This window comes from Tiliqua scincoides, chromosome 1 (genome assembly GCF_035046505.1).
Source record: "Tiliqua scincoides isolate rTilSci1 chromosome 1, rTilSci1.hap2, whole genome shotgun sequence".
In the NCBI taxonomy this organism is placed as follows: domain Eukaryota; kingdom Metazoa; phylum Chordata; class Lepidosauria; order Squamata; family Scincidae; genus Tiliqua; species Tiliqua scincoides.
Genome location: NC_089821.1, coordinates 127775199 through 127789926, shown reverse-complemented (window position 1 = coordinate 127789926; position 14728 = coordinate 127775199). Strand labels below are relative to the sequence as shown.

The 14728-nt window shown below is 44.2% G+C and overlaps 1 protein-coding gene and 1 pseudogene across 4 annotated transcripts in view; one reads left to right on the top strand and one right to left on the bottom strand.

Moving 5' to 3' along the window:
• The window catches only part of ERBB4 (erb-b2 receptor tyrosine kinase 4), a 912234-nt gene that overhangs the window by 887205 nt on the left and 10301 nt on the right, over positions 1–14728 (top strand). For all 4 annotated transcript variants that reach the window (XM_066626312.1, XM_066626139.1, XM_066626395.1 and 1 more), the window contains exons 24-25: positions 3411–3508; positions 5943–6113. In XM_066626312.1, the coding sequence (XP_066482409.1) occupies positions 3411–3508; positions 5943–6113 (269 nt within the window). The remainder of the gene's footprint in view (positions 1–3410; positions 3509–5942; positions 6114–14728) is intronic.
• On the bottom strand, positions 2975–3093 carry LOC136637955 (5S ribosomal RNA; annotated as a pseudogene).

Below are 14728 nucleotides of genomic sequence, written 5' to 3'. Positions count from 1 at the left end.
TCACAGCAAACTGGGAAGGAGGCTTTGCCTCACAAGTCAAGTTCCGTGCAGGCCACTTCCAGATGCTCGGCAATATTAAACAATATCCAGCCCCTTTAGACAACATCTGGCCCCTTTGAACAAAAAGGTTGCCAACATTCGTCCATTTTGTACTTTCATTATTGGTCTAGTTCCCAACCAGACAAAACTGCAAAGTATTCCTGTACTTAATCACATAGGATGGCAACCTGATCACAAGACATTAGCACTCAAAGCAATTGGTGATAATAGATAAACCAGAAGCAACCCATGCCGTCCAGCACCTTTACTTGATACATTCATGTTGTATAAATGGAGGACTATGGGCCCTTAACGACTGAGAAGGAAAAAAAAGGAAGATGTGACCTCCCTTCCCACTGCCCTCCTCCAAGTCCCTGAGCATATTTTGCAAAAGTGCAGTGCAAAAACAGTGTGCTGTACAATGCAAGTGTGCTGCATGCATCTGGCTCTTGTCATCCGCGCACCTCTTTTTTTAGAGTGAACAAATTGCCTGAACAGAGTTTATATAAGCACAAGAAAACGCACATTGGGTCTGTGGTGCACATTTTGCTTTATACAGGAGCAGTGGCATGCAGCAAAGTCCAAGGCTGGGGAGGCAGGCCCGGAAGTATGGTGGTGGTGACATGATGACATCACACCGCAAGGCATTCCAGGGTCTACCCTGCACCTGTGCAATTACTGCAGAGGTTGCGCTCTTGTCTGCTGCAGCTCTAGTCTCTCCCTGTATGTAAGGCTATTATCGTTGGAGGAATATGAGGCTCAGAGGCTATTTTCAATGGAGCAGGACAGGACAGATGCCCTGGGAGACCTCTCGTGACTGCACATCCCTGTAAAGGAGAGGGACATGAGTGTCCACATCTCTCTCTCTCTATAGATTTTAGGACTTGGGTTGTGCGTGAGCCATCCCAACAAACTCTGGCCACGACTTTACATTTGAAACAGTCTGAGCACGTTGTGTGCCTTTTTTGTGCGTATCCCTTCAGCAGTGTCTGTCAGGTGTCACTCATAGGTCCTGGAGGCTATTAAAATAGGGATGAATTGAAGTTTTCCGCAGATAATACCCCATTTTATTTGGACTTCCTGCCAAACAATGACAGATTCCTCAAAAATTGCTGATACTATCTTTTCCTAGAAGGAGCTTGCTCTAAGATAAAACTGGTGGCTTTGTTGAGTAAAATGCACCTATTGGTAATACTTGCTGCTCTCTGCTTTGCAGTATAGATTTGGAAGAGAGTAGCTGTTTCTCATGAGTTCATGAGACAAAAAAAAAGATAAAGGAAAACTAAATGGCCTTGTATAGTAAATCAAACACATCTAGATAGCAGCAATAGTCACCAGCCAGGCTTTATATGTGCAGATGTACTTGTTAGAGTGGAATCAGCACTAACACACTTAAATGATGAGGGGACCAATAAAAAGCCAGGCACAGAAATCAAAGAGCTGTCATATTTAACAGTCATCCCATTATGCTTCTGAAGACCTGAACATTAGCTTTTCTGAGATAAGAGTTCTCGCAAACGTAATGGGACTTGTGAATGATGGAGCATGTGACATTGTGAGGATAAGTATGTAGAAGGAACTTGACAGGTATTACAAACCAGCCAACCATCATGGCTGAACATGGGGCACAGAGGCTATTAAGGTTTGTTTGTTTTTTTCCTCCATAGAGCCACAAGGAACCTATGAGGTTTGTCATGCTGTCCCCCAGAATGAGCAACTGTGTTTCTCACATTAGCCCCTGTAGGTCACATTATAGTTTGTTATAAATGGAGAGCAGAAATTAATTACATGGCCTGCAGAACAGATTCACCAGATAGCTCAAGCAACTGAGTCAAGTCACAAACTACAGGAGAAAGTTTGGACCTGGATGTGTAGTCTGTGTAGAGTGAGGCTTGAACCTCATTAGAAGATCAGAAAAGTCATAGAGATCAATAAAAATGCAAGGCAGAGTCTCAAAAAAGAAATGCAGAGATTGCCGGTCATGCAATGTAAGCAGCAGGATCGGAGCTTTGTTTTGCCCAACCAGGAGCGCAAGAGTCTCCTCCCCTGAAAGGGGATTGGATGGGGGCTGGGAGCTGGGCAGGCCCAGAGGGTTCTTAGGGCACCAGTGCCCAGCCCTCTTCCTCCTTTGCATGTGGGCACGGTGCTGACACCCACCCGCCCGTCCCTAGAGGAGTCTGAGTTTTACTGGTCGCCATTTGGGGCTGGGTAGGAATTTTTTGCTATCTCCCAGGATTGGCTGGTGGCAGGAAGTTTTTTTGCAGGCAGTTAAGGGGTTCCTTTTTCCTACTATCCTAGGTTACTTTATGGCAGGTGGTGCGGGGTAGAAGGCGTGAGCTGGAATTTGGGGTGCACTTTCAGGCAGCATAGGCAGGGCAGAATCCACTTTCAGTCCTCAGGGGCCCAGCAGTACGAGGGCAGGGACGGGGCCCTGGCCGGCTCTGCAGGGCCACCTCAGAGTCTCAGTGGCTCGAGGTGGCATTGCCTGCAGTCCGACTGCCTCACCCCTTCATGGGGTAAAGACCTGGATAAGCTGCGCCAACCTGTAATGGGGCCAGGCTTGGAGTCGGGTGCATGCCCAACCCGAGGACAGATGCGATTCTGGTGCTTTCCAAGGGTCCAGCCTCCGCACCACAGGTGCTTTGCTGCCACAGCATCTGTAGGTCTCTCTGCCTCTCCTTCTACACTATCTTACTTGGTATTAAAGTGGCCCTTTCTCCCAGCTCAATTGTCTCGAGTATTCATTGGGGGTGCACAAACAAAACATTTGCAGCATGTCTTTTCAGAAGCATGTCTTCTCAGAAGCAAGCTACCAGGTTTGAAGACTCATTTTGTAGTATGTATACTTCAAAGGATTTCAGCCTTTGAAAAAGTAAGCTCCAAGTATTTGGTTGGAAGTGGTTGGCAACCTTCAGTCTCGAAAGACTATGGTATAAGCCTACAGCACCCGGTATTCCCATGCGGTCTCCCATCCAAGTACTAACCAGGCCTGACCCTGCTTAGCTTCCGAGATCAGACAAGATCAGGGATGTGCAGGGTAAGTAAAATTTAGAAAAAGAGGTAAGCTGGGCACACTAAAGAGGAAAAATCTTGTTATGAGCATAAATACAGTGGTGTGATATATAATACCTTATGACACGAGATCATGATAGAGTTGAAAATGAAGTGCTTAGTCATTGATTTCAGTGTGGGCAGAAATTTGTGCAACACTCAAATCAATGGAATGTAGTTTTTTATATATATTAACATCAGCTATATGGTTCCCTGAGTTTATACCACATAAATATTTATTTAATTAACTACTCATGAACAATCAAGCATTGTTTATTATTAACAAGAAACATTTTTCCTCTCCCTGCTCATGGCCCCAGGTTGGATGATAGATGCTGACAGTCGGCCCAAGTTCAAGGAGCTGGCCGCCGAATTTTCTAGAATGGCTCGAGATCCTCAGAGATACCTGGTGATTCAGGTGAGCAACTTCACAGTATCTTGACTTTGTCTCTGAACATTCTTTCACACACAGGTTTGCTACCTACACTTATCAGGCAGCTGCAACTAGTTCTGGTCTCTGCAGGGTGTACCTGTATAATGCATGAGTTTTTAAGCACTTGTGTTTTGCATTCATACTTTACCTTTCAAAATGTAAATTAAAAGAGCAATTTAGGTGTACTCCTACAAACAATGCACAAATAGGTACAAGGATTACTCTTAGAATTCGCAGTTCTAACCACAATTTTCGGTTGTGGTCCCAGGCTGCACCGCAGCTGGGATTACTGCTGTGCCTAGCCACATGTAAGTAAGAACATTGTATCAGCCTTCCTTCCTTCCATGTTCAAAGCCATATGGTGGGTTAATTTTTCCACAGTGCTGCTTAAGAACATAAGAAAATAAGATCAGCCCAACTGGATCAAGCCATAGGCCCATCTAGTCCAGCTTCCTGTATCTCACAGCAGCCCACCAAATGCCCCAGGGAGGACACCAGATAACAAGAGACCTCATCCTGGTGCCCTCCCTTGCATTGGCATTCTGACATAGCCCATTTCTAAAATCAGGAGGTTGCACATACACATCATGGCTTGTAACCCATAATGGATTTTTCCTCCAGAAACTTGTCTAATCCTTGTTTTTCCTCCAGAAACTTGTCTTTTTAAAGGCATCCAGGCCAGATGCCGTCACCACATCATGTGGCAAGGGGTTCCACAGACTGATGTGATTATGTTATCACTAGGCAAACAACAAAAATAACATGAAGTTTCACTAGATTATTTATTTTGCCTCACACCCAAGCCCTTTATACACTTTCACCCAAGCCCTTTATATGCATCTGCTCAGTAGGTGATTTAATTTTTCTTGGATCCTCTTAGTAAGACAAATAACAATAAAGAACTGTTTCTCTCCCTTCTGCATACCTGAATGCAGCCATTTAAAAAAAGAAAACAAAAAGAAAACAAAAAGAAAACAAAAAGAAAAAGAAAAAGAAAACATTTAAAAAAAGAAAACAAAAAGAAAACAAAAATCAATACCTTAATATTCAGTTTCCTTGTTCAGGAGAGGCTTTTTAAGCATTATGGTAATAACTCAGAAGTAAAAGGGATTGATTCTGTTTGCTCATTTGGGGGCTTTTCTGGCCATCATTAGTACAAATTGATGTGAATCAAAATGCTCAGTGTCAACAGCGAAAAGGGATGTCAGCAAATATTGCCGAACTACTCTCCCTTTCCCTGACCTGGGGAGCCCTGCAGGTGCTCGCGCAGGGCTCCCCGCACACAGGGACGGCTGCTGCAGGGACTGGAGGATGCACCCCAGTCCCTGCAGCCCCGTCAGAAGAGAAAGCGGGGCAATGGTGTTCCGCTTCCGGTTTTGCGGAGCGGGGCATGATCACTCCGCTTTCATTTTTCCTGACCTGGGGAGCCCTGCTGAAGTTTGCCTCCCTGTACCCCTGGGAGGCTGCAGGAGGCTTGGGCAAGTGCACCCAAGCCCCTGCAGCACCCCTGAGCGGTGCGATCCTGTGGATCGTGCTGCTGCCTTCCCCCTATCTCCTGGCTGCCCCTGCCCCTTAAGGGGGCAGAGGCCAGGACCCACAGGCTGGGGCGTCGTGACGCCCCAGTTTGAATACCACTGACCTAAGGCATTGCTTTGAGTGGCATGTACTTCAGGAAGCCTTCCCAAAGTTAAAGCTTCGGATCCAGCATGAGGTAGGGTGAGGAGAGAAGGCAGGCTACCAACCGGTGAGGCTTGGCAACTGATGGCACATCACACCTGATGGAGAACACATGCTCAACAACCTCCTAATGCTGGGTAACTGAAAAAAAAAAAATCCTGGCCAGCTTCTCAAGTCCGCTGGAAGAGTAGAAGTTTTCATTCCTACCAACAAAATGCTGGACATTTTTCTCAATCTGAAAAAAATTTCAGATTTTCTCAAATCTGAAAAAGTTCAGATTTCAAAACAGAAGTCGGATTTCAGGTACTTTGGTCCTTACTCATTAAGGCCTTTGAAGGTGACAGCCAACACCACACATTGCACTTGGAAACAAACTTGGAAATGTGAAGCCAATCCATGATGGCAATGCCTAGCTTGGCTTCAGAAGTGTGCAGCAGTATTCTGCACCCAGTGAGGTTTCTGGCTGGTTTTCAAAGACTGTCTTGCATGTAATGTGTTACAGTACTCCAATCTCAATGTAATCAGGGGATGGGTTACTGTAGCCGGATCTGACTGACACAAGAAAAGATACAGTTGGCAAACAAACCTAAACTGGGGAAAGGCCACAGCCAATGCTTGGGTACACCCAAACTAATGCAGGGCATCCAGAATAACCAGACACATGGAAAGGCAGAAAAGTTGTTGACAAGTCAAAGCAATGAAAGGATTAATTGTTCTTTTTTCGTCCATATGGCATGTCCAGGGTGATGATCGTATGAAGCTCCCAAGCCCAAATGACAGCAAGTTCTTCCAGAATCTGCTGGATGAGGGGGACCTGGAAGACATGATGGATGCAGAAGAATACCTGGTCCCTCAGGCATTTAACATTCCACCACCCATCTATACATCCAGGGCAAGGATGGACTCCAACAGGGTAAGAATAAATAATGATGTTGACCATACCGTCAACAAACAAGCATACAAACACACACACCTCAGTCTGGCATTCAAAAACGTAGTCAAATATACTCATAGTACTTAAAATGAAACCTGCAATTCCTTAGGAAACAGAAGCTCAAAGGGTACTCGGTACTCAGCTCAATATTGTATCAGGCAGCTGACTCTTCAGAATGACCTAAGCAGATCCTGTGTTGGCGTTCCTCTTTCAGGAGTGGAGACCCATGTTACCTACTCACCTGTTCAAAATGTGCTTCAGCTGCAGGATGTTACTTAGAAAGGCTGTACTATGGGTCAGCCTGTTTTCAAGGGCCATGGAGTTGTGGATCAGGCATGTGTCTCAAGACTGGGCACCAGTTCAAATGACTCCTTAAAACTGATGCACCACTTGTTCAACATTGTCATCCTGACTGCATGGCCATACAATTGGGTTTTGGCCCCACACGTGATTTACATCTATTAATTCTGCCCAGCCCATGGGTGTACGCATTTAATCCCTTTTGTGTATAAGCAATGTTGGGCAGAAATGACTTAACCAGCCCAATCTATATCTATTTAATAGCCCAATCCTATTCTCGCCACCCCCCGCACCAATGCAGCTGCACAGAAATGGCTACCACTGCATCCTTTAGAAGGGCAGTTGTGAAAGTCTGTTCTGAGTAAGGGAACATTCGTCCCAGCAAGGATAGGCTCCCTGGGATCTACTCAGACCTGTGCTACTGTAATCACTAGTGCGGGTTCACATGGACCCACATCATGGGATTGGGTCCTGGAAGAGCTTAAAGATCCCCATGCTCTGTTGCACCCTCCCTCCACTCCATCCTGCCTCCCCCACCACCATCTGTTGGCTGGGTCTTCCTGCTGCTCTAGCACATGCACGAAGGCTCTGGCCTTCCCACCAGTGCTTTAGTAGTGCTCAAGTTTACATGCTGCCAGAGTACCTTTTACAGCTGGTGCTGACCACTTCATGTTTATGGCAACTAGCAACAGCTGAACGTGAAATCTGCTGCTGCCCTGCCCAGTTAGGATTGGGCCATAAATCAGGAATCTGTTTTTCTGGATATACAATTTTTATATGGTTAAATTTTGTTGATATTTTGTTGTTGACTTTGAACTCAGGTTGGCACTGTTAATTCCAGGACTCATTTGATGGCTCTAATTCAATTCAGAACCCCCATTTTGAATGCCTGGAAATATTTTTCTTTTTGCATACTTTCCGCTACTGCTAGCGTCAGCTACAGCAGGTGCTGCAATGTGCAGCCACCTCCTAGAGAGTAGAATCTTGAATGCCATATTGTCCTGGACATTGTTGTCCCAGCGAAGTGTAGGAAAAATGGGTTTCCATCATGAAAATTGTATGGGCAGTCAATAGGCACAATATGCATATTGAAGATGGTACCTTTTGGGATATGGACTGCATTATACCAGCAAAAACAAACATAAAAGTGGTGCGCGCTCGTGTGTGTGTTTTAAATTATGAAATGAAAATGAACGGGTAACAAAAGGAACCCCAGATGTATCCACTCATATGGGCACTGAGAAATAAATCCTTTGGGATATGAACTGAATGCTTCTATTTGATTCATTTTCTATTCATTTCGAAAATGAATGCATGTCTAGAAAATGAATCCATTATTGGCTGCAGTAGGAATTCTGACTCAACACTTAGGCTAGGCACAGATACATTCTGTTAAATGGGCACAGATGCATTCCGTGAGTGGTTTGCAAACTGACCTTGCGCTGTGGTCATAAGTACAGCTACAGAATATGCATGTTGACATAGAGGTGTGGTGGCCCTCCACAATGGTTCTTTGAGGACTGAGAGAAAAATTAATGTGTGGGCTGAGCTTTTTGGAACTCTTTGGCTTATTCAGACCCCAGGTTTCTTTGGGAGGAGGAGGGAGAGTTTTGTGGAATTCTTTATGAAACTACAGTTACAGGTGGGAGGAGGAGAAGATACAAGTTTTCTTGTAATCGACACTATACCAAATATTCAGTTGTGTATACCAAAGGCAGTTGTGTTTTCATTTTCTACTTAATTGGTCATAACTTTAGATAGAATACAGATATTCCAATGTAGTTTGTTTCATTACATTCTGCATTAAATTACCTTTCCAATGCTATATAACATGATGGTATTATTCATACATACCAAGATTTTCACAATTTTGGTCACTAGTGTCAAACTCAGCTTGTTGCCCCCCTAAAGCTTGATGCCCAGTGCAACTACTACCCCCTGTATCCCCTTAGCTATGCCACTGGTACCATTGGGTGGAAATAAATTGCTTCTCCTCCTCCTTCTCATTGCTAAACAAAATGCATCTGCAGTGTCCTATGGTTCCAGGGAGGTAAACAAGCCATAGGTGTAGAGCACATGTTCTGTATGAAAGAAATCTCAGGTTCAGTCTCTAGCATACTCAAGGAAATGAATTTCAGATTGAAGGACTGGAAAAGATATCTGGATCTCTGCCACTGCAAGACAGATCTGACATGGATGGTCAAACCAATGGTTTTTCTCACTATAAGAAAGCGTAATATATGCTATTTTTTTTTTAAGAACACAGTTTAAAATGAACTAATGGGTATTTGTATCAGCTATGGATAATAACTGCAATGCATTCAAAGCTCAAAGCTGTACAACCACCATTGCTTGAGATTCTGTTTCCATTGGGTAACTTGGATTTACACTTGTTTGCTCTAATGAATATTAATATTAAATGGACCCATTATAATTGGTACTATTACCATGAATTGTGAATAAATTGAAGCCGCGTAGGGAGTTTATGTTCATTGTTACTGGGAAATTAAATTTTATAGAAGTTTCAATGCTCTTTGGTAAAGCAAGCACGAAAGGTTGACATCTATAGAGGCTGGAACTCTTTCTGAGGGATTCAACTTTTTAAAAAAAGAAATGGAATGACTCATTAAACTGTGCCTTTATTTGGATAGAGTTTAAGTTTTTTTTTTTTTTAATCCACTATTAAAGTCCAGAAGTTATGTCCTTCTCACTGGGAGAAGACCCCTCAGTGAGCCTCCTTAACATGAAAAGTGGAGAATTATCTCACAGTGTCTCTGAACTTCTTGAGGCATTCTGAACAAAGAGAGAATGACAGCACCATTGGTAACAGGACATTTTGACAGTCTTGGGGCCCATCAAATCTGGTCCTTGTTACCTTCTGGAGTCACACCAGTTTTTACCCTTTTGTGTGAAAAAAAACTCTGTATGTGGTACAGAATCTTCAGGCACTACTCTACTAGCTGATGACAATCTGCTGTGAGAATTTAGGAATTTCCTGACAAGATCTAGTTAGGCTGATGAGTTCGAGATGATTTCTTCTTGGTATTGTTGAAGAGGTGTTTCCAGTCGTTCAGAAGTGATTGTTTTTATCTGTTACAAAATAAGGACTGGGAAAAAGGACTTTTGTCACTTCTGGAACATTGCAGAGCAATTGCTATATAGAGGCAGAAAGATAACACTGGGGAAAAAATGGAGAGCTTTTCTGAGTGAAGGAGTGTAACTCCAAGCTAGATCTCTTTTAGGGTGCAATCCTACCCTGCAAGCCAAGAGGCTTGTGTGGTATCCAGCACAGGATAAGGGCCCAAAGCAGCTCAGCCAGAGGTAAGGGGAAACTTTTCCTCTTACCTCCGGGTAAGGAACACTGGCCCCTATGGGTCTCACTGGACTTGCGCCACATCCTGAGGTGGCAAAGTCCGAGGAGAGTGGAGTGACTTGAAGCAGCTCTGAGCTCCTGGGAATGGGGGTTGGGATCCCGCCTCCTGCTCCCCACCTGCTCGCACCTGGCTCACCCACTGCCCACCCTTCCCCCGCCCAGGAACACCTCCCTCCTGCCACCTCCCCGCCCACCCCAGAGCCTTGCATCGGCTCATCCAGGCTGATGCAAGCCTTGCCGAGGAAGCTGGTATGGAGGCTTGTGTCCACCTGCACAGGCTGGCGCACCTCCGTGTGCTGGCCCGGCTTACTCCTGAGGTGCAAACGTGCTTTATGGTACATTTGCAACTCTCCTGGGCCGGTGCAAGGGCCTTGTGCTGGCCCAACTTGTTTTCTGGATTGCGCCCTTAGTTTCATAGAATAAGCTGCATGCACATTTTTTCCTAGTTCTTTCTTGGCTAGAAATATGCTCTTCAAAGAGAGACACCAAATGAAAACTCAAATGCTCAGTATTCTGTAGAAGTTGTAGAGCTGCATTGACAACCATATTCCATTATCTCCATGCAGATTCTTAGACTTGGTCAACACAGGCAGCAGAAGGAAGTAGAAATGGTGTAGTGGTCCTATGGTGGTACCATGAACTGTAATGCTTCAGACTACCGGTGCAGGACCACATGATTATGCATAAGCATTTCGGTGTTGGCTTTGGGCCCATAGTCAGCCATTTTGAAGCTTTGGGTCCATAGTCATTTTGAATGGGTCATAGTCATGGCCCAGAGACCCATTTTGAAAGGGTCTGATGTTGTTTTCTATGACCACTATCAGTACAGGTCTATGGTGAGGGAAGGAAGAAAAAAAAAACCCCATCAACAGATGTGACAGTGGGTCAGAATATGTTAGCAAAAAAATACCCTATCACAATTTTTATCCATGCATGAGTTCCTTTTCCTGTCAGATAAAATTCTAAAGAATCCTAAAAAATTCTAAAGAAACGAGAAAAAATAATACTTAATCAAATGTCAAAATCAATCTATAACTGTGAAGAGAAACATATAGAGTCAGGTACAAGATAGGGCAGGGGTGTCCAAACTTTTTGGCAGGAGGGCCACATCGTCTCTCCGACACTGTGTCAGGAAACAGGGCCTGGAATAAAAAATAATTAATTTACATTTCAAATTTGAATAAATGTACATATATTTACATAAATGAATATATAAGAGATGAAACTTATATGATTGAATGAAGGTCTTGCAATAGCTCAAGGCCTATAAAAGGCCTTACACAAAGCAAGACCAGCCTTTTCTTCGCTGCTGCATCACAGACGTGAAACAGCAAGCAGTGGAGGGAGCCCTCGTCCCACAGCTCATGTGAGAGGGCAAACAGTCACCCTCACAATGAGAGAAGTTGCATCGGGCCAGTGCGGGCTCCAGCAAGTCTCTGGAGGACCAGAGGCTCATTGGAGACTGGGGGCTCCCCATGGGCCGGATTGGGAGTCCTCAAGGGCTTCAAGTGGCCCCCAGGCCAGGGTTTGGGCACCCCTGAGATAGGGTGTTGTTATAAACTAAAGTTCAGCCTTTTGCTCCAGATTGATTGATAGGTTCTTGTATTTTATCCATGATTAGCATTTTTAGGTATTGCAAGAAATACCTTGTGCTTATTGTTTTATCTGAAGGGAATTTTTAAACAGATGAGAGCATTCAAAAATGGTATCCCCACTGGCCATCTAAGCCCACAATCCTATACATACTTACCTGGGAGTAAGTTCTATTGAAATGCATGACTTCCTGTTGAGTAAACATGCATAGGATTGCACTTAAATGATGTCATCCATGCTGCCACCCCAAGATTCTGCCACCTCTTCTTTCTGCATGTTTAGACTGTGTGATCATAGGAAGATGTTTTGGATGGTCGCCATGATCGTTTATATAAGGGGAATGCACATATTACTGCTAATTAATGTGAAGTCAGTCCCAACACTGGTGTGGTCGTGAGCTGAAGAAACTGGTCATGCAATCAATCCACTTAATGTGAGCATGTAACCATGTTCTCCCAGAAGAAAAAAAATATTGGTATGACACATAAGGATATTTACCTTCCTTATTACTCACCGTTTTCTTAAGGAATAATCAGAGCTATAAAAGGAAGAAGAGGCAGGGGACAGAAGCAAGAATAGCATTTAGATTTAGAGTGTTAATGAGTATTTTCTCTCCAAATCATTTTTTTTTTTGTAACATGTTATTACTAGTAGATTCCCAGATCTTTTCTAAGTCACATGAAAAATAGGAAATCTCATCAAGGCAACCATTCTTTTCCTTAAGAGGCCAAGAGTGCACAATTATGTGGGTTTTTAACACCCCCCCACACACAAGCACACAGTGACACTGGGGAGATTATCATCAACTTTCTATTCAATTGTTTAGGCCAGCTCCACCCGCTTGACTAAAACTATCTTTTTTTTTTGCTTCCTCTAAAAGCTTCTGTGTTCAGGCCAGCCAGCCAGCCAGCCAGCAGGCTGTAATGATTGCTGCCGTAAAGGCTTTGGAAAAAATGTGCTCGATTTCTTTCTCAATGAGGGCTGATGGCATTTTTTGAGAGGCTCAGAATATCCTTTGATTACTGAATAAAGAAGAATCAGGAAAGGTAGTTAGGGAGGGTGGGAGGGGCAGGTGGAACATATTCATCAAGTCTCTTCTGTGCTCCTCTGCCCCTCCCCTGCTGTTGAACACCTCACCACACATTACAAGTCTGTTGCCTGTTGATTCCCTCGTAAGAAATGTTTCCCACTTCAAAGTTCAGAACTCTAGTCCACCTACAGTATCATAAATGGATTTATTTTCCTCCAAAAAAAAAAAAAAGAAATCAAACTCCACAGTCCAAATGATTTTGTAAATATAGGAGCAGAGCAATTAGTAGACCAGGGATTTTCAATCTTTTTTGTCTCACGGCACACTGACAAGGTACTAAAATTGTCAAAGCACACCATCAGTCTTTTGACAGTTATCAAGGCACATTGTACTTCCAGCAGGGGGCTCACATCTCCCAATGGCCCTACTAATAAATGATCCTCCCTCAAACTCCTGTGGCACAACTGCAGACCATTTGCGGCACACCAGTGTGCCACGGCACAGTGGTTGAAAATGGCTGGAGGAGAGCTTAAGACACTGTAGACAAGAAACCATTCCAGGGAAATAAAATGAAATGGAAGGGGCAAAACAAGACTTCAATGTCTTGTGGAAATCTGCACTCCTCTCTCCACTTTGCTCTTACCCACTCAGCCTGTTTGATATTCAAGGTGCAGAAATAGAACAAAATGAGGATTTGGATAGCATTGGCAAGAAATGCTTGCCATTCAATGCAAAATACTCCACCGTCAGCTAGAAATAAAATACCCTCCAATGTTTTACAGCTTAAATTAGGGTCACTTTTGCTTATTTCTAATATCTCTCTTCTCTCACCAGTCCCTGATGGTGTTCAGCTGGTATCATGTTGCACCAGTGCAACTGGGATATTGAACGATGGCATGGCTCCCCAATCCCAATGCATCTTTGTACTCCAGCAATGCAAGTTCATTTAGGAATGATACTATCCTTATCCAGTGGGCATGAATCAAGGATAGGATTGACCCTTAATCTCACCATGGAACTGGTCATATTTATAACAGAATTGCTGCTGCAATTCAAAAGCATTTAGAACATTTACTATTTAGACGCTGGGAGGCTTAGGAGGGAGCTAGTATGTTCTCTGCTGGTATGTAACAATATTTTTTCTAGTCATCCCCAGATTCGCTGCAAAAGGCAAAATAAAGACAAACTAGAGAGAAGAAAATGTAACCAAAAATAGGGTCTGTCCCTTGAAAATAGGGACAGTTGGAGCCTGGGAAATAATATAAGCTTATGCCTGGTGGTATGCAGTTCCCAAAGCAACTGCCATAGGGGTCAATATACGACAGTTTCTTTGATGGGAAATATATTCAGTGTAACGCATCACCACCCTTGCCAGTGCTCACTGACAGCCAGCAGAAATGAAATAAGGGGGTCAGGGGCTAGCACTGGTCATAACTGGTCTCTTTGAGGCTGTGCTGATCCTATGGAACCCTCGCCTCCCTCCCAGCACCGACTGGCATCTCTCGTACAGTACGTGGCTCCTAAGGATTTGAGCAGCTGTGCAATCAAGACGGAGAAAGGCAGGAGCAGGGAGTTACCCTCCTGTTTGCACTCCCCCATTCCAACTAGAACCCATTGTGTGCAGCAGGGTCAAAATGCTGCTTGTGTGCAGCAGGGTCAGCTTAGGAGTCTGTGGTCTGTCGTATCTCCCAGGCCAATCCAACAGCAAGCATTTGGAGGGCGATGATCCATGAAAGTCATTCTGCCGGCTTTCCCCACTCCTTGCATCTGCCAGGACAGCCGGCTGGCCTACTATGAAGCTCATTATTTCTTTCATAGAAGGAAGGCAGAAAAGGTCTGGTTTTATTCATGCTTTCTCTGTCTCGCTATACGAGTCTCAGTGCCTTTTTTTTTTTTTTTTTTGGCACCTCCTTTGGATATTGATTGAAATATCCTTCTTTATGCGGCTTCTCCAAAGCAAAACATCGCCGGCTTTTCTCTCAGAGTTCAGAAGAAAACAATGTGGCTCCTGGGAAGAGGTGTGCGTTCCCTTGGCGAGCTCCTTCCAATTTGAATTTCATTTCAGTTCCGATCAGTTGTAAATACCAGGCTGTTCCTTTGAAATATTTGCTCTGAGCTGATGGGACGGCTCTGCATTGTATTTTCGAGCTGCAGCACCGCTAGGGCATCTGTAGCATATTACACAGATCCACTTGCATAAACCAGCTGTCCCTATTCCATGTAGACCTCTTGCTGAAATCTTTCAACTTAGCGCCGCAGCTGTGCAGTCTTGCAGGGTAGCAGGATGTGGTTCGGTGA